Consider the following 27,143-nt stretch of genomic DNA (forward strand, 5'->3'; position numbering starts at 1 on the left):
ATTAAAACAGGCGAATACACCACAATTAAGCCAACTACAGGAAAGTCTGATGTATGGAAGTCATATTCCATTGTAATTAATGGAGAAGGAAATCGGCTTGTTGTGATTGATATCAGAAAGTGTTGGTGTACGTCACCTGACGGCATGTGTTTGGACTGTGGTAAGAAATGGGACAGCGCGATCCATTGCTATATTGCTGTTTTAATAAATACATAAGAAAATTTCAAGTACTAAATCTAATTAATTCAATTCATATTAGGATTGCGGGCGGGGGGCGACAGAAATGTGTATGTGGCGGGCGGGTGTGGGATTAAAACAAGCGATTTTTTGGCCGGTGCGGGCGGGAGCGGGACTAAAACAAGCAGGTGCGGGCGGGAGCGGGATTAAAAAAGCAATCCCACGCAGACCTCTAAACTGCAGCAAAAGAATCGATATTTTCGCCATGGTATCGATCCGATACCGATCCTCACCTTTGTATCGATACTATCGATATAAATATCGATCTGCCCACCCCTAATATATACGGTCTCTGGTCAGGTAAAAATGTTCTTTCCCCGGTTTTGCAGAGGTTTTTTATTCTCCACTGCCACCTATTGCCACCTATCGTTTCGGAGGGTCGCGCGAGGTGGGCGGAGTCGCGCGCGAACAAGTTGAGCTTGGCTCAACTTTATGCAAATGAGCAGTGACGTGCGGCGGCGACTACCAATCAGAAAGTATGTTTGCACCCTTCTCCGAAACCGCACCTCTGACTTTGGTTCCTACTGATTATTTGTTCCGATTGCAAAATGGAGGAGAGATTAATAGTGGCTGTCTCTGGATGTCCCGCACTTTACGATGTTTATTTTTGGAGGGAATACTGTTCATTTGTTAAAAAACATCTGCAATAAATTAACGTATACCCTATTATTGGTTATGATTTTTAAAATTCCTGTTTGATCTTCGGGTCTGGGGTAAAAAGTAAAAAAAAATACATAAACATTTTAGGTTTATATACTATATGTGTTTTATACACACACTATGTTTTATACACGCACTCATTTATAATTGTGTGTCCTGTAATCAATAGATTAAAATAAATACTGCGTCCTGCTTTAAAAACGTGATTTGCATATCTGTCATGTGCTGCATGCAGGCGTGATGTTGGACACGCCCCCACGCGACGCGATGCTGGCGACTCGGCGACGGAGAGCGATTTTATCGCTTTCGGTGTGAACGCACATGCGCTGTCGTGCGCCAACCCACTACTTCTTCATTCGAGAATAACTGTGTGGTACTTGAAAATACGCATAATACCTCACAAGTGTTCAAGAGTCACGTCTTTGCGCTTAATTTACACATACCTCGTTTACTTTGTGTATCGTTCCACGTATGTTATTCATTATTTTTATTTATTGGGTGGCGAACGTAAAATGTTGACGGTCGGATGTAAAATGGACACAAATAAAGTATTATATCGCAATAGATCGATCGCCGGTGGTTGGCGCCAGAGCGAACTAGTAACTCATTGAATCATAGATGTAGATCAGAGGTAAATAAACTAGATTTTTTTTGGCATGAGAAATCGGATGTGTGGCGTGAGAGCGTGTGAAGACGGTCAAATGCGTGTGTCTCACGCTCAATGCGTGAGAGTTGGCAACTCTGCTACTATAAGTACACAATTAAAATGGTAATGTTTACTGATAATGTTGGTGATAGAGAAGGGGTATGTTGGTAATGGAGAAGGGGTGTAATCAGGGCTTAATTTGAGCCGGATCCTGCCGGAACAGGATGCACTTCTGCACTTAAAACACTTATAAAACACACGTAAATAGTTCTGGCAGTTCTGTTTTTACTGGGAGCAAAAACAGTCCGAGTTTCGAACGTAACATGGGCGTGGCTTCGGACTTGAGAAGAGGGTGGAGTTGGATGTCCAACTCCACCTTCCTGCAGGCTGCAGCGAGAGGCTTCTCCGCAGGTTGGCCACCCCTCAGGGTTGCCAGGTCCTACAAAAATATCCCGCACAAAATATGTGTAAAATCCGCCCTTCAGAAGCCTAAACTAGCCCAAAGCCCAAAGTTGTTGACGCGGGGATGGGGTGCGAGTGTAATGGGGGGGGGGGGGGGGGGGGGGGGGGGTTTCAAACAAGCCCAATTTGGCGTGAAAACCGCAAACCTGGCAACTCTGCCACTCCTGGTCTAAAGCATCGTAGTTATGACTGAATACAGCGTGAGCAACTAAGGCTTAAGGGCCTTGCTCAACCTGCCAGGGGTGGGAGTCGAACTGGCAGCCTTCCACTTACTCGTGAAGTACAATGAGATGTGATATAACTGCTGAATTTGTGTGACAAACATAGGAAAGTGGAGTTGTTTGTTTGTTGGTCAATATAATATTTTGTCAAGCTGTAGTGTCGTATTCATCCTCAGAGGAAGTGGGTTTGCTCTAGTTCATAAGCTTGGAGAACAAGGACAAGGATTCCCAGCAACTTCAACAAAGCAGAAACATTTGCACTGGAGGGTTCTGGAGTGTGGTAACTTTTGACACTGGAATTCAGGGAGTCACATTATCCAGGTCATAAAATAATTTCTTTAATAAAATTTCAAGATACACAAAGCTAAACTGTTGTAGGACATACACGTCTGCACAAATGGACATAGATGTTGAAAATGGACAGCAAATAATTGTGAAATCAAGCTATAGTAGCTACAGTAGCTACTAGTAGTGACTAAGCTGCCACTGAAAACTGGTCATTAGGATTGAATAGACCAGGGGTCGGCAACCTTTGAGACATGGAGTGCCAACTTTAACATGTCCAGTCAAAGAGTGATGCTGGTCCAGCGTGGCGCGAGCAAGTGATTATGCCTTGGCGTGCCAATGGTGGCACGCGTGCCATAGGTTGCCGACCCCTGGCATAGAAAATAATGCTTTAAGTGGTTGCAAACCATCTATTATATATATAATCTCTTATAAATATATATAAAATAATATATTGTTAACTTATATAGTTATATCGGACAGAATAGGACATCACAGGACAGGACTTACATAAGCATAAAACAACTACTAATATTTCTGGACTTGTAGCACTCACTTGTCTCATTTGAGAGAGAAACGTTCTGTGCTTTGTTGACCATCCATAACATTTCAAGTCCAGATCAGCCCTTCACCAAGCCTCTCCATGGGCCTCAAAACATGCTCCTCCTGTTGAACATCTTCAGCTTGGTCAGGAGAAGGAAGTAAACAAATGACAGGCACCCCAGCAGGTTCTTCATCACGTAAAGCACAGGGGTCACATGACCAAAGATCCCGATCAGGCTGATTCTCACCACCAGGTAGGGCAGGTCCTGCGACAGCACTCCCAGGGCCACCAGTACAGGACTGTTTGGAGTTACCACCACCCGCAGCATGGACAGGTAGGCCAGGATGTAAACAGGGAAAACCCACGGTGAGTAGAAGATTGCCTCAAGTCCAGCCACCCTAACCATCTCCACTGTGTCCAGCCAGAACAGGAAAGTGTCCACGAAGAGCCCGTGTCGAGGGTCCCTGACCCATAACCAGTGGAGAGGACTTGAGTGAGCCTGGCTGGAGTACAGGTAGGCCGAGCTGGAGCGGGAGACACTGAACCTGCTCATATCTCCTAAGTGTTCTGATATTGAGCCATTTTCGCCTCCAGTAGTCTGTAGCTGTGCTGATACAGAGGGCACCTGCTCCAGGTGAGTCAGTACAGGGCCGGGGTACTCGAAATCTGACTCCAAACTATCAGCTGAGCATGAGAAAAAACTATTTTAAAACTTCAATGAAAAATTTACTATAGCGCATCTGTATAGCACCATGCATAAATATATATATATATATATGCATAAATTCCATTTATAGTATCAACAGTATTTAGAGACCTTCGTAGAGTTCACAGAAAAACACTTGCTTGATATAATCAACTGATCAGAAATCAGTCACTGTCCATTACCTTGTCCTGTCAGGCGATACGGCCGGATTCTCTCCACAATGTCCACACAGAGAAGGGCAAACAGCACTAGTGAGACAGGGATATCACTGAAACTGTCATGGTAAATTCCTGCATTGGCCTGAACCTGTCCAGACAGAAACAATATTTCAGGAGAGGTCAAACTATCACTATACCACCGTGAATTAATGTTTAAACCAAAAGTGCTGAATCTTCAGTGTAAAACTACAATCCAGCTCTGTAGCTATGAAGTCTTATTTTAAACTGAGAGGCATAAAACCAATTTGTGATATTACTGCGAGACCATTTACCTTGGTGTGAATATTCTGTCATATGCTGAAAACTAGGGTAAAGATATAGATGATGTATTGCATGACCTAAGGAATCTATAAGCTCAAGGATGGGGTTATGCACTCCTTGATACATTAATCATTCTCATACTCATGTGATCTTATATAGTTATAATCAAAACAAATTGCTGGCTGTAACAGAGAACTATTCACATTCCACAACTTTCAAGTTAATAGTGAACCTGTTGTTTTTGGTGTGGGTTACTGAGTGCCACACAAGGCATCAGTCTCTGTGCTTTTTCTTCATACATTCATGTGAATTGGCACTTAACTTCCCTCCCATGGTGACTTTGCTGCCACACATCACATACTTTATGTACCTTCAAAATTGTCAATATTTTTCATTTCCTTTGGAATCTAACAATCCTGCAGTGCAGATCAGTGATATCAGGTGCTAAAAATACCACCTGGGTGTTGTTGTACCTTAAATACCACCTGGGTGTTGTACCTTAAATACCACTTGGGTGTTGTTGTACCTTAAATACCACCTGGGTGTTGTTGTACCTTAGAGATGGTGAGGACGATGGCAAAACACGGCAAAGTGCTGAGAACCACAAACGCAAGTGTGACAGGTCGCCTGTGAAAGCATTTCACATTTAAGCAAGAAATTAATATTTGACACAGAAAGAAACCATACATTCAAACATATGCAATATTACAGTAACTTTTGTATTAGTAATCAATACATACTAATATTATTTTTGTTTCAATATAGCATGCAAATGATATTTTTCTATTACTTTGGTCAGAGTGGGCCATAGAGACAATAGTGGTGTATACTCACCAGTTAGAAACATCTGTGAGGAAGCTCCTGGACTTCAAGATGAAGTATTTCAGTGGCAGCCAGATGAACATGGTGACGGTAGTCACATATGCTATGGACACTGCCACCACCAGCCAATATACTGTAGCATCATTGGACCTCATGGATCTCATAAGGGATGCGAAACGCTCCAGCACCACGAAGACAGGTACACACAAGCATGTGAACTGTACTAGCTCATACAGGAGGAGTTTGACTGTCCTCCCAGAGGGCATCTTGTCTGCGTCTCCAAGTCCTTTAGGAGTGAAATGTCAGTGTGAGCCCCAAGCCGTGTGCCTCCACAACCATCTCCAACAGTTACTCAACCAGCACGGCTGACTGACTCCTGTGGACTCTGACACTGCTTACACTGCACTGCCTGTTCTATTCATTTTATTGCCATAGTAATGAAAGTCATGCTTCTCTTTTATGGGATCACAGAGTCACTGTCAATGCCCAAAATGAGAAAGGTCACAATCAGTTGTTTGTTTGTTTTAAATAGCAAACTCTTAAAATTTGAATACCAACAAAAGTGTTTCTATAAAATACTGTTCAAGACATTAACCCTCTACCTCCTCCTACTGGAACAAGAAATGATAGCAAGCATAATTATTGCAAATGATTATTTCTAATAAAATGGATTTCCAAATTCTGTAATGTTGCACACAACTAATAATTAAAAGTGATATTGTTTTATGTAAAATAAATATTGTGACGAAAATAATTGCATTATAAAAAGCATTTGAATTCACCCCTGTGCTATAAAAAAAGATCCTTCTCTGGTGAGGATATGTTTATCTTAGTTAGCCTATATCTGTTAACTATGAAAGTGTTTTATGGATAAGAGACTCCTTGAATTCAAGAACCACTGAGAGTCTGAAAGTAAAGTTCTAATGAAATTAGAGATAAAGTTATAGACACATGCATTATATAAGACATGTCCACAAAATAATACCCAGGAGTTTGGTTTGTCCAGTCAGTACCGAAAGTGGATCATGTCCCTTCAAAACTCTTAAAATAAAATAAAAAAAGACTTGAAGGAAGTCAGTGGCCAACAACCATTTTGAGTTCAGAGTCCCGGAGACTGGAGTGGTGCACCAGCCAATAACATCAAGTTATACACACAACTGGCCTGTGTGAGTGGCTAGAAGTAAGCCATCTGGTAGGAAAGACCACACCAATGCAGTTTCCCAGAAAGTCAGCCTGCTAAAATCCAAAACACTGTTTGTGGAACAAACCTAATATTGCCCATTCCTCAATAATCTCCATGGCAGCAGTGATGCATGTGGGGTTTTAACCAGTAGGTATGTGACGGTGACATTCAAGTACGGATGGAGCTAAATCCAATCATCCAATCATCCTGCATAACGATCAAATCAGTTCCTTCAAGTACTAGTTTAAAGGGGCAGAGCACTTGTGCAAATTATGCATTTTTCAATTTTTAATACATGTCTAAACTATATGATTTACTGATGAATAAACCCCAAAACACAGCACAGCATAGACTGTACATCTGGCCTAGTTTTATTGTGAATACTAATTCAGATGATTAAAATAGTACATAAACAACTGGGTACATTTAACGGAACCAATATACGAAGAACCTTTAAAACATAGAAACAGTAATTTCTCCCTGTGAATGAAGTTTATATCACGATCCTGTTTCTCTGTGTAACACTCAGAGGGCCACGTTAGGAATGGTCCATGGTCAAGCACTTCTGAGCAGCTTAAACCACATGCTCTATCCACAGACAATGAGTGTAGTGCAACCATTCTTCTTACCTACAGACCCAAAACACACAAGACTTGATTTTCAGTCTCTGCTTTCACACAAGGTCACAATATTCGGTAAAATTGTGGTGCATAACAATCATTCCCATCTACACAGTACAGAATCAGTTCTGAATGCATGATCAAAGAATTCATCAAATCAATCAATTAATTAATCAAATTAAAACATACGTAGTAATTGTTCAGCTTTGAAAGCATCTAGGAATTCACTGTACCTAAACATTTTAATGGTTATTTTTTTTTTGTTTAGCCACTTTAGCTCAAGGGTTGAAATGTTTGTAAGAGTTGAGCTGAAATGTAAAGATGTTGAGTCAGGTAAATAAAAAAGTGCACTAGCATCATTCATACATCACTGCTGACCTCCAACACCGCAGCTCCAACACACACACTTATATACACACACCCACAAGTAGGCAGGATCACTTCTCTTTCTCTTATTACATTAACATACAGCGTATTTAAAACACCATTACTGAAATAAATAAAAAGCGCACTACAAACAAAATGATATCAAGTTAACACTGTAAAGAAATGCTTAGACACTGCAATGATGGGCCATGCCACCCTGCCAGGAAGTGTGTGCATTAGTGTATGGACCTCACCACTCAAGAGATCAGGGGGGTGTTGTGCATTAGTGTATGGACCTCACCACTCAGAGATCAGGGGGGTGTTGTGCATTAGTGTATGGACTTCACCACTAAGAGATCAGGGGGGTGTTGTGCATTAGTGTATGGACCTCACCACTCAGAGATCAGGGGGGTGTTGTGCATTAGTGTATGGACCTCACCACTCAGAGATCAGGGGGGTGTTGTGCTACATGGTCCCAAAGGAAAGAACGAAAGGTGACTAGATTTTGGAAAAAAAAAGAAATTAGCATGAAGGACGGACACGCGCGTGCGCGCGCGCGCACACACACACACACACACACACACAGGTAGAGTTAAGCTCAGCAGTGATGCAGCACACGTCCCACCCTAAGGACCCCAGCAGCAGCAAACACCTGTGACTATTAGGAATTCTGAACCTTTAGGGAGAAGTATGTACATGTACATTTGCATGCTCTGTCCCTGGTGAGAGTCCAGGCCTTAGGAAACTACCACACAAGTCATGTAGCTTAAGTTTCATCTTCATTCAACCACCATATTATAAAAGAGAGAAACAGAGAGGAGAGAGAAACAAGACTGACTTTCTTGTAATTGCACAATATAACCTCAGTAGTCATTTACTGGCACCTTTTTATGTGGTCTGATTTAGTGTTTCTGTGGATGCTTCTACAGTGTTTAGATGGATTGTTTACAGAACAATCAAGGTGATTTGTGTGTTTTTAAGAAATACTGAGACTGATGGTAAAATAGGAACATGGACCAGGCGTATACACATGACGTTTAGTCATACTGGTTTAGTGTCAACTTGCATGTATCGCCTATTTGTTCATAAGTGTGGGTGTTCACGTGCACGCATGTGTGTCTGTGTGCGAGAGATTGGTCTCCACGGGTCCTATAAGAGGGCTTTTTCTGGATAGGGAGTCTGTTGGGCGTCTGTGGGGTTAGGAAGGCTCTGTGGAGCGGGGGCGCTGTAGCCGGGCGTCTGGGGCAGGCCGGCCGGCCCACTGGAGTTGTTCTGGTACGCCTGCACGTCGGCCGGAGCAGCACTGTACACGGCAGGCTGGCCCATATACATGTGAACATCACTGGGGGACACAGACACAGAAATAAAAGGTTTCCAAATGAAAGAACCGTTTCGTGGAGAACAGGTTCGGTGCTCAGCGGATACCTGGGGGCTGCCTGTCCAGGCATGGCTGTAGCCGCCTGGTTCATCGCAGGAAGCTGCTCGACAGGAACACTGTAACCTTGCACCCCCGTGCCAGTCATGGTGTACTGGCATGGCGCCACCTGCCCGGGGTACACCTGCTTGGGCACACACACACACACACACACACACAGAGATCAGTCCCACAGCTTTGCAGTCATTTTCCCCTATCCATGGTGGTCTCAATGAGCCCTGGGAGCCTCACCTGCTGGCTGGCGTTGGGCTGCTGCATGTAGTACTGCTGGCTCTGCAGTTTGGCGTACATGGCGTACACCGGGTCTTCATTCATCAGCTTGGCGTACAGTGACAGGGCCTCCATGACCTTCACATTGAGCTCAGACAGCTCTGAGTGCTTCCTGAAAACAAGCCCATCAGCCGGTGAGAGAGGAGAACCCTGCCGAGCCCCGCAGCAGTGTGTCATGAACATCTCAAAAGCCACGCTGGTAACCATGAGCTCTTTTTTGCTTCTGGATACCTGTCAATCTCTTCCAGTTTCTGATCAATGAGAGGACCCATCTGGTTACAGGCACCTGAAGTGGAAAAAGGAAATGCAGGTTGTAGAAAGGATCAGATCATCTGTGTGTCATGCACAGGAAGCTGTGAGGTGTCTCACCCTCCAGCTGTAGGAGCTCACAGGCATCTGACTGGTTGTCTGTCGGATCTGCACTCTGGATCATCTGGAGCAGCTGGTCCATTTTCTCCTGTATTTACAGCACAGCAAAACTGACTACACCGTATATGACTGGCCTATCAGCACACCTCTTGAGGACAGGCCCTTCTGAATGACCATGATCAGGTCATCTAAAAGGCCATGACCCGAGTTACTGAGTCAAATATAACGTGCATTTTAGTATGACCTTGTTTCAAAGACAACAATGTAAGAGGACACACAGGAACTTGCAGGAACCCTTACCTCATCTATGTAGACGGGCTCAGGCTCCGGTTCAATGGTCTCTACCTGGATGTCCTCACTAAACTGCACTGTCTTCTTTTCCGTTTTCACTTATTACAGTAAGACAAACACATACACGTGGGTGAGCAGAGAAATTAGCTCTAGAAGCAAATAATGTGACCTTGACAGAGGCAGGACAGTGAAGAATAGAACGTCTTTAAAACGAGCTTTGTCTGAGACAAGGACGTGAGTGCTGGTGAGACATCAAACAACTTCACTCACTCATCTCTGGTTCCGCTGTCAGGTCTGCTGTCACAAAGTTAGACGGAAAGAGCCCAATGCCCTGATATGTTTCACCCTTCCACCAGTTAGGGTCACTGTGACAGAGAAATCCCCCATCAATTTATCATACAAGCCAGGCAACTTATATCACATACTACTACTTACAATATAGCACTTGTGTAGTGCGGGGTAAAACACATCTGCAAGGTGAAGGATTTGTTTGAGTCATTAGAGAAGGTGAAGGATTTGTTTGAGTCCTTAGAGAAGGTGAAGGATTTGTTTGAGTCCTTAGAGAAGGTGAAGGATTTCAACCTGTCATCCAGGATGGTGATGATCTCCCCAGATTTGAAGGTAAGCTCATTGTCCTCTGCTGCTTCAAAATCATAGATGGCACGAACTTTTCGGCCCTGGGGTTTGTGGGAAGGGAGAAGGCTGTTGGTGCTGGGGTACAGTCCAGAGAGGGAGGTCTGTGGCTGGACACGCGGCTCCTTCAGAGACAGCTCAATCGCTACGCAGAGGAAGGAGGGAGAAAAAGAAATGTATTCTACATTTAAATGCAGGCTTTTAATAGGGACAATTCTGAGAGAATGGCCGAGAGACGAACCTTTCGCCAGGTCTTCCTCTTCCTTTTTATTTGTGGATGTTGCTGGGTCTTTAGCCACTAAGGCTGGGCTGGCCTTAGCTTGTTCTGCAGCCTACAACATAATTACTGAAGTAACTAATAATACACACAATCCAATGGCAAAGGATGAGAAACGGCAGCAGTAATAATAACAATAATAACAATAATAAGCTGTTAGGTTAAATATAGTTCCTAATTAGTTGTCAGATTCCCTGGTGTACCAGATTTAATCTCTCGTTTTAAAGGAAATGGCCTAAGCATTCAGATTCCAATCCTGTGCATTTACAGATGAACTGATTGTGATTATGACATTTTATAAGAATATTTAGAGACTGCAGATTCTTCTGTTGAAGGCTAGCCCACCTTGGTCTGACTTGGGCCTTTTTACTGGCTTTTGACTTGTTCCCAAAGTCACCAGCATAGCCCATGAAGAATTATTTTTGATCCAGTGTTTAAAAGTTATAGGAAGACCTATTTACTTAAAAACTCACTGAAGGTCCTTCAGAGTTATGTGAATGAGTATAAGCTTTCCTTTAGCAGTACGATGATTATGGTCATGTGAGAGCTAGAACCGTGCCCTCCCATAGTAGGCCTTGAAAAGAGACTGGCGGTTACAGGGAGATTACAGGAGAAAAGACAGGTACACAAATGTTGGTGCGCTGACCTGCGAGCCAACGGCAGGGAAGGAGACACCCTGCTCCCTCAGGTTCTTGATCATGGCAGATATGAGGCTGAGCTGGGGGTCATTTCGGAAGTCCTCTGCCCACTCCACCATAAGGGCCTTGAGCTTCTCACACACCTTAGGGTGGCCCTGAACAAACAAGACCTATGCCTCAGTTTGGGGCCTGGGTAAGACACAGGAGAAAGGAAACAACTTCGCTGACAGGCGAGTATGCATACCTTGTTTAAGACGTTGCTGACTTCACTGGCGAACTCTCTGGAACACACCTCCAAATGAAATATTTTTCCACAGTTTGACACACAGGCACCTAGTAACTGGATGTGAGGACAAGTTGGGTATAAAAGTTAGTTGTACAAGCAGAATACTACTGTCATTACCTCTTAAACCTCTTTAGCCATTTCACTGCATTGAGTCACAGCCGTCAACAAAAACAGGCATCAGACCATGAGACCAAAGGACATTAGCAAGACTAAAATCACTTTACAAGATGGAGAAATAGCAGAAACACTTACAGTAAGGGCCTGCATGGCCACGTGGGGATCCTTGTGGTTCACTCTTCTCATTATTGAGCGTAGGCATTCTTTAGGTCTACAAATTAGGAGTAATTTTTCTGATATTCTGCAGTCTTCAAAAGCCAAACATGTGACACAGATAAATAGATATCACAAAAACTAGCGTGTTGGATTTGACTAACCCGGTGCGTGACTGCCCGATTTTATCACATATGTCCAGTATGAGGCCCCAGTCTTCAGCTGTATTCATCTCACTGGTCGCTTTCTCTGAACATGAACATTGAGGCAAATTAATTTACACATGCAAACGTGATGCATTGATGAACGACTATACAACAGGCTATTTTGGGACTAATTTGCGAATGCACTTGGTGCAGTGATACACATTTGTAGTATTACAAACCATGAAATACTGGTAAAATATTTGAACAACCTCCAAACAAAGCAAATAAATAGAAAACAACGTTCCAGAATAGAAGCCAAGCAGTTATTTTGATGAACATAATCTTGTTTACCAGTTAGCTAACTACACCTGTGTGTCCCTCAGAAATATAACGAGTCCAACACTGGTGCAGATATGGCACCTGCACCACTTTATCAGTTCATTTATGAGTTTGAACGGCGTGTTTTATTAAACTGGACAGAAAGACCAGCTAGCTTTACTTACAGATGAGCTAACCTAGCTAGCTAACCTGCTAACGTTACGTTATCAACATTTGCAGTGTCACTGCAGCTAGATTTAGAGTCCAGAATGTGAAACATACAGTATTTCACCATGACACACTGGTATTGTTATAACACTCCTACTCGCTGCTGCTCTAGTGGGACATGATTCGTTGGCTAACTAGCTAGCATTATGAGCTCGTCAATGATAGACATTATGAGCGTATGACGACTAGCTAACTGGCGCTAGCGGCTACTGGGTCACTTCAACGAGCTCGCCACCTCCACCCGGTCCCCCCCGGTCCCACCCGGTCCCCCCCGGTCCCACCCGGTCCCTCCCGGTCCCTCCCGGTCCCTCCCGGTCCCTCCCGGTCCCTCCCGGTCCTCTTCTTCTGGCTAGGTCAGGTCTGTTTCTACAGGTGCACACACGCATCTAGCGGTAATGTTGTCCAGCACTTTCACATGAACGCCGCTTCACACAGGCGAAAATACCGACATAAGACTAATCAATAATCAATAATCAATAAACTAATGGCGTGTGGGCTGTGCTAACAATATAACCAGCGAGGACTGACTGTTCGACAGCTAGCTAGCATAGCATAGCATAGCATAACATAACATAGCATAGCATAGCATAGCCTAGCATAACATAGCATAGCATAGCATAGCCAGCTAACAGAGGGTGTCCTAGCTAGATTGATACGTTTATCCATCTCACCAACATCTTGATCAAAGGGGTTGGAGGTAAAAAGAGGCATTGCCGTGATTGAAGGAGAACAAGAGCCGATCTGTGTGAGCCTGAAGCGGGTCTTCCTCTCTCAGCACTCGGACGATAAATTAACACACATCATACAACACTGACACATCTAAACACACAAACTGTCACTCCTTAGCAGCACGGAACGGTGCATTGTGGGTAAACAGCCGAGCGCAGGGGAAGCCCCCAAACAGCTCTGACGTCATCATCTACACAGCTAGCGTTATTACGTAGAGCACACTAGGATGCTGACATCTCTTATTCACAAATATATATATGTTTTTACCTACTTTTATTTTTGTACAAAAATTCGCCTTTGGATCACATGATTTAGGCTAGTCACATGACTGACCTATTTTTCGCACATTCTTTAAAATAAATTCCTCCCTTTCTGAGGTCGACCGGTTTTATTAAACTTAAACTTCACCATCATGTTATTTCAGGAAATACAAATGCCGAAAAAATCGAAAAGGACTATGAATAATGATGAGCACTCTGAGGTATATATTCGAGGTATACATACTCTTTATTGCATTATAATCGTGCCTTGAAACCTCTCCTGACAGCTTTGATTGCACTGTTTACAAGCAACAAGAATGTGATTTGTTTAAGCACATGTTTTGGGGTCACATTCTGTGATCATTTTCACGCACAGGCTCATGGGCGGTTTGTTCATTATGGCGATTGGGCGACGCACCACGAAAAATTAGTTTTTTTCTCTCACATTCTATCACGTATTTAACTAGATATGTCTGTTCTGGACAGTTTATCTCTGAATGCCATTGTCCAATCAGCGTTGAGGTGCATTCCCTGTAGATTTTAGTCTAAATGAAAATCGCCCTGATTGCTCTGGTAGACTCTCATATTAATTTTTTTAAGTGTAGGCACTGCAATGCAATATCTATGGGTTCTGGGAGCTAAACTGCTAGCGCCCTGTTTTGCTTTCCCTGCATCCTTAATGCTGTTGCCCATTTATATTCTAAAATGCAACACCTAAAATAAAATGCTGTCTGATGATTACAGAAATTATTGTGAGTGTAAAAGATTCACTTTAATTAATGGTAAATCTGGCCTCTCTCCATGTTTGTGAGGGCAAATTGAGAGATGACAATTTTTGTTGACCCCAGTTAAATGTTCAGTCATTGTAGAGCTTTAACCAAGATGATATTTACAAGATATATCGGTGCACAAATACTGTACAGTCTATAATGTAAAGAGAAATATATATTTATGATTATGGAGCCAATCCCAGCATCATCGGGCGAAGGTACACAATGGACAGGTTGCCAGTCCACCACATGGCCCACACACACACACACACACACACACACACACACACACACACACACACACACACACACACACACACACACACACACCTATGGGTAATTGTTTACTCTAAAACAACCTAAAATGCAAGTCTTTGGACTGTGGGAGGAAACCGGAGTACCCAGAGAAAACCGACACAGGCACAGGGAGAATATGCAAACTTCTTGCAAACTCCACCTTGCTGTGAGGCGACAGTGCTAACCACCACACCACCATGCCGTGTGTTGTAATGTATACTTTCACTTAAATAAATTCACATTATACCTTGAAAAAATTATTGAAAAATATGTTATAGTTTATTTCAGATCAACTCAAGCTACCTTTTATAATGATTACATCTATACATCAAATGCATGTTCAAACTATTTTATACATATGTACTGCATATATCTGAAAGACTGCAGGGATTCATTTGTCATACATTACATCACTGAAAATGTAACAAAAGGTAACCTAGTACTGGTGTGAAGAATAGCCTGTTTGCAATTGTTGAAATAATAGCTTTATACTCGGTGTAGCTTAAGACATTGGGAGATTCTAGTTCACTGCAATTATAGTTCATTATATTGCACTAGATAACTGTGGAAGACATTTTATTCAATTAAGTAAAAATATCTATAAATGTTATTTACAATTGTGTATTTAAAATACATTACAGCCTTTCCATAAAAAAATGCATTTAGACGTGAACATGACTGGTAATGTGTGTGTTATACATCAGTTTGTGACCTTTGACCTTGACAAATTGCTGATTATAGCTGATTTGTTGTTGTCTTCTTTCCTGTCCAACGGGCGTCATTGAAATTGTCTCTTGGCAAAGCCATGTTGGTCCTTATATTAGAAGGAAGTCATGCAACAGAGGCCACTTGAGTACTCTCCCTGATTGTCATATCCAGTACTTTCATGTCTTAGCAATGGGTGCTATAAAACTGGAACTTTTTCTGTATAGAAAAGAGATAAGTGTAAGCTTTTTGATGAATTGTTTTAGTATACAGTAGTTTTCAAATAGAATAAACATATCTCATCAAAGGTCATCTGAGAAACAATCACATACTCTCAACAGGACGTTCACAAATAAATCCAATGCGATCTGTGCAGAAAAAGTCGTTCCAGTTGGCCTCATGGATGAGACCTGCACAGTCCTCACCCTCTTCATGACCATGGCTCCAGTTATCAGGTTGGCCTGGTTTCCATCTCCTAGTGGAAGACACATACATTTGGAATGGATACTGAATGTAGAAGATTCACAGAGAAACTGGTATTTAAACAGTTTAATTTAAATCTGCTGGATTGTATGTGTTCATGAATAGATTTCACTCACGTAAAAGAGGGCAGTGTGCCATCTACCCATCTCCAGATGTTCTCCTCCACAGCGTCTGTAAGACCCAGCCAGAAGTACCCCTTTCCTGCTATCTGCTTCCGGATCCAAAGCTGGCACATAACATACACAATATAAGAGATTTGCACTACATATATTCCACTACATGAAAATAAATTTACATTAAAATGTCTTGAGCATAATAAAAAAGACATAATAAAAACATTAACTAAACTAGGTTTAACCTAAAAGCAGGAACTACTACAGTATAGATAAATATAAATAATCTAACACAAAATGTACCTGCTCATCCTCATCCCTGATCATGAGCATAGAAGAGGTCTTGTTTTTACATGATTCTTTTGTCTCATCAAAGTTCAGTCTCTCAGAAGGAGCTGAGAAGTAGTAACATTTGTCTCTGTAGTTCTTCCACTGAGGTGAACATCCTGAGGAGCACAAGGAAAACAATATGATTCCATGTCTTATGTTCATGTCTTGAAAAATAAATGGGAGTCTTATATTGCAAACAATTGTTAGAACAGCTCACAATGAAAACACAATAAAACTTCTAATGAACTATTATTATTATTATTATTATTATTATTATTATTATTATTATCAACATTTATGATGTTACTGAGGTGCGTTAAAGTCTGACACTCCTGGTTTTCTTTTGAGCTTTCATTCAAATTAACAAAAATATAACCTTTATTTGAAGCGATTGAAATGGAAAAACCCAAATTTTATCATTAAATAAATGTTTTCTCATTTAATTCTTTATGCAACCTTCTGTAACGCGTTACTCCGCCCCCTCCCCCCTCATTTACTTATGTTTATTCGTTGGTTTTAGTGTTTTTTGCACCGCCTAGTTCCAGCCCCTTGTGTTATGGGTTTCACCTGTACCTCATTGTCACTTAGATATTTGGGTATTTAAATCCTTAGTTTGGATACGGTCCTTGGCGATCATTGTTTCATGCACTCTGTGTTTCCAGGTTGTTCCGTTCTGTCTGTTCACGCTCTGGGTTTTAGTCGGTTCATTCTGATCATCGTTTTTGTCTTTGTTGTTAGTTAGTTTTGTTTCTGGTAGTTATTATACGTTTTGTTGTTAGTCAGTTCTGTTTCTGGTAGTTATTATACGTTTTGTTGTTAGTCAGTTCTGTTTCTGGTAGTTGGTATACGTTTTGTTGTTAGTTCTGTTTCTGGTAGTTGTTATACGTTTTGTTGTTGTGGTTGTCTATTTTGTTGTTCGTTAGTTCTGTTTCTGGTAGTTATTATACGTTTTGTTGTTGTGGTTGTCTATGGGTATTACGGGTGTGCTTCCCTCTGGCTCGGTCGTTGCGTTTGATGAGATGTTGTCCTTTTAGTTCGCGTTTGGTATGTCTGGTCATTCCCCGTGTTTGTTCATTCAACTATCCCGTTTGTCAGTATTCCTACAGCAGGATCCCATGTCCGCGTGTATCGTTCTGTTTTGATTATGTAGATGATGCCCTGTATTATATGAAGTTTCTTTTGTCCTTGTGTTCTCTCCCTACTCTTCTCCTACTCGTGAGTTATCAGTTTACTGAACCCTTCACTGACGTGGTTCGTTCACTTGTCTCATTGATTTGGTCACCACGTAAAGAGTTTGTTACCCCTCTGCAGTATTATGTGGTTTATTTGAATACCTCAGTGATCTAGTCATCGCGTAAAGAGTGTTACTGCCCATATTCCGTGATCTATTTAACTGTCTCGTTCATCTAGTCATCACGATAAGAGTTGTTACTGTTTTATCCCTGTATTGTTATGTCTGGGTTTTACGGTGAGTTGATGTAATCTCAGTGTTACGTGGTCCCGCAAGGCTCCATCTTAGGACCACTATTATTTACATTATATATGCTACCATTGAGCACAGTTATAAACAAACATGGTGTCAATTTTCACTGCTATGCAGATGACACTCAACTTTACATTTCAGCCAAACCTGATGACAAACTCAATTTAGGAAAAATTGAGGCCTGTGTAAGAGATATTAAATGCTGGATGTCTCTAAACTTCCTCCAACTAAATGAGGACAAAACAGAAGTTCTCCTCCTGGGCCCTAAGGCCTTAAGACAGAAAATTCCAGATCTAATGCTTAATCTTGCAGACTACCCCATTACACCTGGCACAGTAGCCAAAAACCTAGGCGTCATACTCGACTCCGACCTATCATTTGATAAATATATAGATAATACTACTAGAATAGCTTTTCTACATCTCCGCAACATTGCCAAATTAAGAAATGCATTATCACAGGATGATGCAGAAAAATTTGTGCACGGCTTTGTTAGCTCCAGATTAGACTACTGTAACTCACTACTGTCAGGATTTTCAAATAGGAATCTAAATAAACTTCAAATAGTTCAAAATGCCGCAGAGTTCTGACCAGAACTAGAAAATTTCAGCATATTAGACCAGTCCTATCAGCCCTGCATTGGCTCCCAGTTAAATTCCGTATTGATTTTAAAATCCTATTATTAACTTATAAAGCACTGCATGGGCTTGCTCCTGAGTACCTCCAGGAACTTATTTCCTACTATGAACCCCCACGTCAACTAAGATCACAGGGTGCCGGTCTTTTATTAGTTCCACAAATTAATAAGGTAACAGCAGGGGGAAGAGCCTTTTCTTATAAGGCCCCCCAGCTTTGGAACAACCTTCCAAAATGCGTACAGGACTCTGACACAGTCACAATCTTTAAGTCTAGGTTGAAAACCCACCCATTTGGTTTAGCGTTTGATAATCCTGTCATTGCTCGTGGTCACTCAAGTTTGTTGACAGTGCAGTGGATGGATGCCATTGTCTCAGAATGACTGTTGTAAAAAGCGCTATATAAATAAAATTTGATTGATTGACTGATATAGCTGGAGGCAGAACCTTCTCCTTTAAAACCCCTCGGTTGTGGAACAGCCTTCCAGGTCCAATCTGAGATTTTATCTAGACTTAATTCTCACTTATTTAATCAAGCCTTCAGTTAATATACTACATATCAGAGGTGGACATTCCAGGTTCAGAAAGTAAAACTGCTTCCCAGGATTTTACTCAAGCTTGCTGGATTTTGTAATTAGTGCAAGCCAGGAAAAAATAATGTAATCAACACAATCCAGGAAGCCTGAGCAAAATGTTGGTGAGGACTTTTACTTTCTGAACCTGGAATACCCACCTCTGCTACATGTGAAGGTGTCGAGCTTGAAGGCCCCCAGTCCTTGAGTCTTCTGGTAATCTAAGATGTTGATGCTGTCATCCAGATGTCATCCAGCCATGCCATGCATTCACTCTAGTTGTGATGATTTAGATAAAAATGTCTCAGTGGCCCTCATGACTGTGGTCACCTCTAGACCCCTCCCTTTAGATATGTTGCTATAGATAATCCTGCTGGAGCCACATGCTAATAACTGGCACGTGTGATTATATATATATATATATATATATATATATATATATATATATATATATATATAAATGTTTAAATTGATGTTTACATATTTAACATGTCTTTTGTATCTTGGTTACAAACTTCTACAAAGACAATTCCATTAATTGGTCTGGAGTGTCAGGAGATGTGCTGAAGTCATGAATGAATGTGCTGATGCTGACTACTACCTGAGGCCCAACATCCACATTAGAGGGATTGCTCAGCCTTGAATTAGAACTATAAATACGGTCTTCTACGAGCTGGGCTGCCCAATGGACAATGGGTTCCTTTTTGAGTCTTGGTCCTCCCAAGGTTTCTTTCTAATCCCCATCTAGAGAGTTTTTGCTTGCCAATGTAGCCCTTGGTTTGCTCATTGGGGATTTGGATCCATGTGCTTGTAAAACTGCTTCGTGACATGTGTTGTAAAAAGCACTATATAAATAAAATTGACTTGACTATAATGCTTAAAGAGATTGGAGAACACACTGCAAAGGATCTTTGTCCATTCAACCAAATCCTTGTTTCCAAGGTTCACACTTGTGGACTCTACTCTTTGCCCTATCCTACAGGTTTTCTGTAGGGTCTATGTCAGTATATAACCGTGGTCATGAAAATCCCTGCCCACTGCTATATAACACCTTCTAAAGCTGGGCGGTTATAATCAGAAATCAGAGCCTACCAATGTCACAGTGCAATGCAATGTCGTGGTTTAATGAGAATTCACATCAAACGCCAATATGTTCGTATCATCCTAAAAACCTGACTAGACCAGTTCACAAAATATCAATAGAACAACATTCCTACTCCCCCCTTTATGTTATCTGGTGTGTGAGTGTGTTAATATGTGTGCACGCAAGCTGTAGCGAGAGAGAGAAAACGAGAGTCTTTCCCAACGAACATTGGCAAATATTCGAGCAGGAGGGAGGAGAGAATCAGGTGGCGATATCTCCCGGGAGTACAATTTAAAAGAGTCACGAGTCATGGCAGACTCCCGTAAGCTCACCAGTCCAGCATGGAAAGTAGAATGCGCAGGTAAACCAATCCACAGCTCAGCGTATTAACTCCTGTTGGGTGCAAAATATGGCCCAAAAAACCATAAATGTCCCAGCGTGCACGCCTAAAAAACCCAAATGAAAACTGCGCCTTTCGTGGATAAAAATTTCCCCCACATTCCCCCACAAACACTCAAACCATGCTCATCCCCCCTCGTTGCTCTCTCCTCTTAATTGGTATGGAGTAAACTTGTGTAGTCCCATGACGTCACGAGTGAGGTACTCCTGTGGACCATTTGCTGAAAGTGGATTATCATATCAAAATATAAAACATTTCCTCACAAACAAATAACATAAATAAAGAACTATAATGCGATATCTATGCTGTGTTCGTCACTGATATAGCCATGGGATAACATTGATTCTGTGTTTGGTGAAATATTGTTGGGTTGATGTTGGTGTGTGCTTTGAACCATTATCCTGCTGGAATCGATATCCTGCTAGAAGGATCCAGCCACTGCCAAATTTAAGCCTGTAGCCAAGGCAATCAGGTTTTAACATCTGCAGAAGTCTATGATACCATGTATCCAAACAAGTTGTCTACGGCTTTTGCACAAAACCACATATCCACCACAATATTGTATACTGGTATTTTTGTAAAGTATTTTTCTTAACAGCTCTATTTGCAAAAACAACTATGATGTTTGCTACCAATTAGGTTAATTTTGATATCAGCTGAAAATAGAACACAGTACCACTGAAAGGTCAAGTATCTGGCAAACTTTAGGCACCTGAGTTTGTTGAGCTGAGCGTTTCTTCTTGGAACTCTCCCAAACAACCTGTGCTTATGTAGGGGGCATCTGATTGAATTTTGGCAGATATTTTGACCCCAAGATCTAATGTCTGCAATTCTTCAGATGTGACCATTGGAGATTCTTTGGTCCATGCTGAACTTGACCCATCCTCCTATGTGAAATATATTCCCCATCCAAATTTTGTTTTATGGTTCAGCTGAGTGATCAGGAACCACAGACCACTTCTCAGTACCTATGCTTTTTGGCTGATGTTTTGGTCACTTTTGAATGTTGGTGGTCCTTTCACACTCATGGTAGCATGAGACGGACTCTACAACCCACACAAGTGGCTCAGGTAGTGCAGCTCATCCAGGATGGCACATCAATGCGAGCTGTGGCAAGAAGGTTTGCTGTGTCTGTCAGCGTAGTGTCCAGAGGCTGGAGGTGCTACCAGGAGACAGGCCAGTACACCAGGAGACGTGGAGGAGGCCGTAGGAGGGCAACAACCCAGCAGCAGGACCGCTACCTCTGCCTTTGTGCAAGAAGGAACAGGAGGAGCACTGCCAGAGCCCTGCAAAATGACCAGAGTTGTATAGTAACGAAGTAGAACTACTTCGCTACTGTACTTAAGTACTAAAATGCTGTATCTGTACTTTACTGGAGTATTATTTTTTTCTCCTACTTCCACTTTTACTTCACTACATATTTTCCATCAGTTTAATACTTTTACTCCGATATATTTTTTACGTGCTGTATAGTTACTCGTTACAATTATAAACATGTTAGCTGGCACTGTCACCGGGTCAAGCGATCAGGCTGTCTTATGAAAACTGCGCATGCTCCGGTCGCGTCTCGTTTACTCTGCTGCTGCCTTCACTCAACACTTGAGCTTCGTAATCTAGGTTCACTTGATACGCTGTTACTGCGGCAAGGGTCCGCGCGGCAAAAATGACGCAATCTCAGTGGCTCCGCCCATACACGTTAACCACGCGCGCAGTCGCGTCGCGAGGTCGTGCACCTCTCGATTTTTGTGCGTGTGAAGTTACAAGGTGGAATTCATGCACTTGTACGGCACTTTGAAGGTCCATTTTCAGTATTTTCCAGCACCTTCAGCTTCATTTACATATTTATACAAATACACATATATTCGAAATTATTCCAAATAATTCGCTTTTTATCTCATTAAAATAGATGGTACCGTGTTTGGTAACAGCAGAAGAGCGCAGTAAGCACTAGTTAGGTTAGATATCTTAGCTAACTAACCTAATTATGTTCATGGCGTGCCGCAGAATTCACTTAACACATGGGTTAAAGCAAGAAATTTTCATTTGACTGAAAATTTTTCCTGGCAAAAGACAATGCCAGCAATTACTGAAAATGTGGTGTAGTTGGGACGCGGCCTCTTTTGCCTAATTCCACATATTAAACACATTTACAAAGTATACTTATCTATCTGGGGGTCCTCTTCCAGAAAATTATTTAAAGATCAAGTCAAATTTAGTGAATCTTGGTGAGTTTTAAAAGGTATGACGGAGATAAAAAAAACAAACTATGAGAAACTATGTTCACAACTGTTCACACTGTCTTCTAACTGCTTCCAAGTAAACTAACTTGACTTCTATACTGTTTTGGTGATCTCATGCTCAATAAGGTACTTCATTAGACTGTAAAAGATAACAGTTCTGTATCAGTAACAATTTACTGTCTCATTTGGGCATGTTGCTCATTCTTTTTATAAAGACTTCAGAACTGGGGAGTTTTCAGGATTACGCGAATAATGTCCTGTACGCAGTTATCCTATCCTGACGCTGTCCTCCTCGGTCCCAAGCCGCATAACCGTGTATTCTTCCGCCGCGCACACCAAACACCAAGTTCCGTTTAGACGCACGGATCAACGTTAAACTTAATTAAGTTAAATATTTATACATATACTCGAAATGATTCGAAATAATTCGCTTTTAATCACATTATTTAATGGTGGTTTATTTCCAAAACGCCCAATCTTAACGTCTTCACGTTCTCTCATGTTTCGTCCTGGAATTACAAGAGGCTCGTATTTGTTAACGTAAAGAGAACTGTTCAGTCAGACAGATATTTGTTGTGAAACTAAGTAGTTACAATTTCAAGCATTTCAAGTAGGCTACTTAGCCTAAATTCCAGCACTTTTCACACGTGAAACACAAAGCAACATTAAAATTCATCAGGTAAATGTTCATTCCCCTGTTTTGCGGGGTATTTCTTTATACTACCAAAGAATGACGCGCCAAATAGCCTCCAGAGTTCGCGCAGGTTTGCGGGAGGTTAATGGAGTCGCGCGCTACGGTCAGGCAGGAGGGGGAGTATGGTGTGATTTTTGTTTCAATAGTTCCACAAAAGCAAAAGTAAATCCAAGAGCAGAAAGTATATGTTATGAATGCAAAACAGAAAAATATATATCAAAAGTATATATTTTTTATATAATTGGTTATTTGAAACTTATTTTCGTTTGCATTTTGACAAGTTTTTGGTTCCATTGTTTTTGTTTTTTTGGATTTTCCCAGTAAGGTCTTTTGCTTCTGGAATCTCTCTTTGCTTCTGGTTCGTTTTTTGCTTCTGACTTTTGGAACACATTTCACGTGTGGGAGGGTCTTAGATGAAGGCGTTCCTCTGCAATCTCCATTGGTCACTGATTCCGGACTGACACAGAGCTCTGAGACCGCCTCTGGGACCAAGCCACGCCCACCCCACCAGCCTCCCAGCGTTTTCAAACGTGGCGGAACGCGGTGGTTCTGTTTCACAGTAGCATGTAAACTAAGTTTTACCATAAAAGTTTATACAAAGGTTATAATTAATTGGTAAATGGTCTGTAGATATTGCAAATGTACACTGTATAATAACTACATTAAGCATGGCAGTTAATATTTAGCACACTTCACCAGCGCGAGCTTTTTAAAATTTTAGTGAACTGGATGCAGACATGAAAATCTGTCACCTTGCGGCGAAATTCGCCGTTTTTGAAGTATTTTGCGGTAAAACAAACTCTTATGAAAAATAGGTAGATAGTAAAATAAGAAACAAGATTTTTTTGTAGTTCTAAATGATGAACCCTGGTATTTTTTACACTCATTTTTGCCGCTGATGTTATTTATTGGTTCATTAAGATATAATGGTTTTGACTGAGCCATCTGGAATGGCGAAAGCGGCTCGCGTTTACGGATCTGGCTCCATATATTGACAAGAAAGGTCAATATTTTTCAGCGCGACATTACCGTGAGAGAAGTCAACAGGGAAGAGCGTGTTTAAAGCTAGCCTTTAAATTATTTTTAATTTAATCGCTGCTGTAGCTTCTGTCACCGTTTTGCTACATTCACAATAGTAGCGACTAGTTACTCCTCCTGGATCATTCGCTAGCGTCCCCGCGGGTCTAAAGTGAGAAGGAAACTAATCCGCACTCTGCGTTTCAATGGACTACTCTTCTTACTCGCACCCCTCCAAGTTAAAATCTTTTTGTTTTTATCTCTGAGTCGGACAGTGTCTGAATGTCATGTCTGACATGTATTATGTTTAGTATCTCTATGTTCAATGGTTCAATGAATATTGTTCACTTCTTAATAAAATATGGACAGCACAAGATGCATGTGATGTGTGTTTGTGTGTGGTACCTGCAGAACACTGAAAAACAGTGTGAGTGAACAAAGCTGGTTGTATATAGGGTGGCCACTTTTCAGTATTGCTTTAATTTTGGTATTTGGCTTTAATTTTGGTATTTTTTACTATTATGGATTTTACTATATTTGGCATCACCTCTCGTACACCAGCTGCCCCCCACCCCCCGTCCGTCGCCATACCAGATATTGCAAATACTCATATTTCTTCCACACATCAATGTTCTCTCCATCCAGTTCACTAAAATTTTAAAAAGCTCGTGCTGGTGAGCATGCTTAATGTAGTTATTATACAGTGTACATTTGCAATATCTACAGACCATTTACCAATTAATTATAACCTTTGTATAAACTTTTATGGTAAAACTTAGTTTACATGCTACTGTGAAACAGAACCACCGCGTTCCGCCACGTTTGAAAACGCTGGGAGGCTGGTGGGGTGGGCGTGGCTTGGTCCCAGAGGCGGTCTCAGAGCTCTGTGTCAGTCCGGAATCAGTGACCAATGGAGATTGCAGAGGAACGCCTTCATCTAAGACCCTCCCACACGTGAAATGTGTTCCAAAAGTCAGAAGCAAAAAACGAACCAGAAGCAAAGAGAGATTCCAGAAGCAAAAGACCTTACTGGGAAAATCCAAAAAAACAAAAACAATGGAACCAAAAACTTGTCAAAATGCAAACGAAAATAAGTTTCAAATAACCAATTATATAAAAAAATATATACTTTTGATATATATTTTTCTGTTTTGCATTCATAACATATACTTTCTGCTCTTGGATTTACTTTTGCTTTTGTGGAACTATTGAAACAAAAATCACACCATAGGGGAGGTCACTTTTCTAGTTATGTCCGAAAATCAGAAGGTGCACCCGCAAGTCAATCAAACGACACCGCCGTCATCCATCCAGCGCTGATGAGCGCCAGTAAGAATCATATTTCGACCACAAAACAGATAGCACACGCGTGTGTGGTTTATTATTATTTGACGGATTTTTTCCCCCCAAAAATCAAATGACGGAAATCCGTCGTAGTGACGGAGAACTTTAACCCATGACTTAACATTAACTGGCAGTAAAGGCGACGTGCTGACTAATCATGTGCCCATTTTATAGTGTAGTGTTTTTATAGGGTAAGGGCATTTATTGGGGGTAAACGCAGGGCAGTAAGCTCACCCTTAGAATCCGACGGACGGATTTTACGTCCAAAATACACCTCGTTTTCTCAGCTAAATTATGGAGAATTTGTACTTTTGCGTCAAACCTACAACGTAGCGGGACATAGGTTATCTGTTTTTTGTGTACGAAGTGTTAACCCCAGTTTTTTAAGTACATACAGAACACTTGTATTTGTGATCTTTGACATCTTTGATTTGTAAGTGATATATAAAAACAATTGATAATCAAACTTTCATGGCTTTCTTTAATTAATTCAAAACACAATACTTGTACTTTTTACTTTCAGTACTTGAGTAATAAATTTTAGACTAAACTACTTGCAATACTCAAGTACAAAAAATGCTGAATACTTCTGTACTTCTACTTAAGTAAAGTTTTTAAAGAACACTTCAACTTCTACTCAAGTAAATGTTTTGATAGAGTACTTGTACTTTTACTCAAGTATGGGTCTCGAATACTTTATACAACACTGCCAGATGTATAAGCTTAACAAAGCTCTGTAGGTTTTCAAAGGGACTCCGATAAGGTGAACGTATCACATTTTTGTCTCTTTGAAAAAGAGCTTTGTTAACCTGCACATTTGTACCCCTAAACATCAATTGTTTTCCAAGGATGAACTTTGAGTAGTAATTTCAATATCAATAAATTTTCTACCTGCAAAGATTCAGAATCTAACCAAGTAAATGATGATTCAAAGACTTATCATTTATACCAAATCATGGTAAATATATCAGCTCATAAGAACTATAATATTTGTAATGTTATTGGCACAAAATTAACAGCAGCTAACTTTGGATTTTTTCTGCAACTTTTTAACAGGCAGACTTCAGCTTTTCACTTCTGAGAGGCCAATGACCAGATCCTGCAAATTTCTTCTCTGCAACATACGGAGAATACAACCCTTTCTTTCACAGGAAGCTACCCAGGTGCTTGTACAGTCTCTCATCATCTCAAAGCTGGACTACTGCAACTGCTTACTTACGGATCTTTCTCTATGGGTCATCAGACCTCTACAACTGATCCAGAATGCAGCAGCACGACTGGTCTTCAATCTCCCCAAGTTCACATGTCACTCCAGTGCTGCATTCTCTTTACTGCCTTCCAGTAGCTGCATACATCAGATCTAAAACCTCGATGCTTGCTTGCAAAGCCAAAAATGGACCAACCCCTCCCTACATGATGGCCATGGTCAAAGCCCCATCCAAACCTTGAGTACTTTGAACCTCAAGTACGGCTTGGCTTAAAATGCCATGCTTAAAGTCTCACGGAAAACAAACTTCAAGACCTGTCCTGGCGCCGAGATAGTGGAATGAGCTTCCATTGACTGTCCAGACTGCAGTCCTTAGCAGTCTTCAAAT

The 27,143-nt window shown here is 41.4% G+C and overlaps 3 protein-coding genes across 4 annotated transcripts in view; all 3 read right to left on the minus strand.

Annotated features, from left to right (window-relative positions):
* Positions 1 to 2,578: 2,578 nt before the first annotated feature.
* tmem236 (transmembrane protein 236) lies at positions 2,579 to 5,605 on the minus strand. The gene is made up of 4 exons (XM_076984823.1): positions 5,075 to 5,605; positions 4,795 to 4,867; positions 3,944 to 4,067; positions 2,579 to 3,739 (listed from the first exon to the last, which is right to left on the minus strand). Exons 1-4 carry the CDS (start codon positions 5,326 to 5,328, stop codon positions 3,162 to 3,164), a joined length of 1,029 nt encoding a protein of 342 aa, XP_076840938.1. The 5' UTR covers positions 5,329 to 5,605; the 3' UTR covers positions 2,579 to 3,161.
* Positions 5,606 to 6,595: 990 nt separating this feature from the next.
* stam (signal transducing adaptor molecule (SH3 domain and ITAM motif) 1) lies at positions 6,596 to 13,264 on the minus strand. The gene is made up of 14 exons (XM_076984739.1): positions 13,064 to 13,264; positions 11,865 to 11,949; positions 11,683 to 11,758; positions 11,389 to 11,484; positions 11,153 to 11,299; positions 10,471 to 10,561; positions 10,179 to 10,374; positions 9,867 to 9,961; positions 9,606 to 9,694; positions 9,306 to 9,393; positions 9,168 to 9,222; positions 8,898 to 9,048; positions 8,657 to 8,790; positions 6,596 to 8,573 (listed from the first exon to the last, which is right to left on the minus strand). Exons 1-14 carry the CDS (start codon positions 13,101 to 13,103, stop codon positions 8,381 to 8,383), a joined length of 1,536 nt encoding a protein of 511 aa, XP_076840854.1. The 5' UTR covers positions 13,104 to 13,264; the 3' UTR covers positions 6,596 to 8,380.
* Positions 13,265 to 14,710: 1,446 nt separating this feature from the next.
* colec12 (collectin sub-family member 12) overlaps positions 14,711 to 27,143 on the minus strand; it is a 34,972-nt gene continuing 22,539 nt past the window's right edge. For both annotated transcript variants that reach the window (XM_076984738.1, XM_076984736.1), the window contains exons 7-10: positions 16,053 to 16,195; positions 15,753 to 15,862; positions 15,486 to 15,628; positions 14,711 to 15,372 (exon numbers count right to left, since the gene is read on the minus strand). In XM_076984738.1, the coding sequence (XP_076840853.1) occupies positions 15,353 to 15,372; positions 15,486 to 15,628; positions 15,753 to 15,862; positions 16,053 to 16,195 (416 nt within the window). In that variant the 3' untranslated portion in view covers positions 14,711 to 15,352. The remainder of the gene's footprint in view (positions 15,373 to 15,485; positions 15,629 to 15,752; positions 15,863 to 16,052; positions 16,196 to 27,143) is intronic.

The sequence above is a fragment of the Brachyhypopomus gauderio genome, unplaced genomic scaffold, assembly GCF_052324685.1.
Source record: "Brachyhypopomus gauderio isolate BG-103 unplaced genomic scaffold, BGAUD_0.2 sc34, whole genome shotgun sequence".
NCBI classification, from domain to species: domain Eukaryota; kingdom Metazoa; phylum Chordata; class Actinopteri; order Gymnotiformes; family Hypopomidae; genus Brachyhypopomus; species Brachyhypopomus gauderio.

Bases quoted from the DNA above. Each gene is read 5' to 3' on its own strand.
- tmem236 (XM_076984823.1), bottom strand. From the start codon at position 5,328: ATGCCCTCTGGGAGGACAGTCAAACTCCTCCTGTATGAGCTAGTACAG. The intron at 4,068-4,794 runs GTACAACAACAC...CTGTCTGGACAG, and splicing joins TCGTCCTCACCATCTCTAAG to GTTCAGGCCAATGCAGGAAT. The intron at 3,740-3,943 runs GTAATGGACAGT...TCTCATGCTCAG, and splicing joins GTATCGCCTGACAGGACAAG to CTGATAGTTTGGAGTCAGAT.
- stam (XM_076984739.1), bottom strand. From the start codon at position 13,103: ATGCCTCTTTTTACCTCCAACCCCTTTGATCAAGATGTTG. The intron at 10,562-11,152 runs GTCAGCGCACCA...ATTATGTTGTAG, and splicing joins TCCCTGCCGTTGGCTCGCAG to GCTGCAGAACAAGCTAAGGC. The intron at 9,962-10,178 runs GTTGAAATCCTT...TCTCTGTCACAG, and splicing joins ATCACCATCCTGGATGACAG to TGACCCTAACTGGTGGAAGG.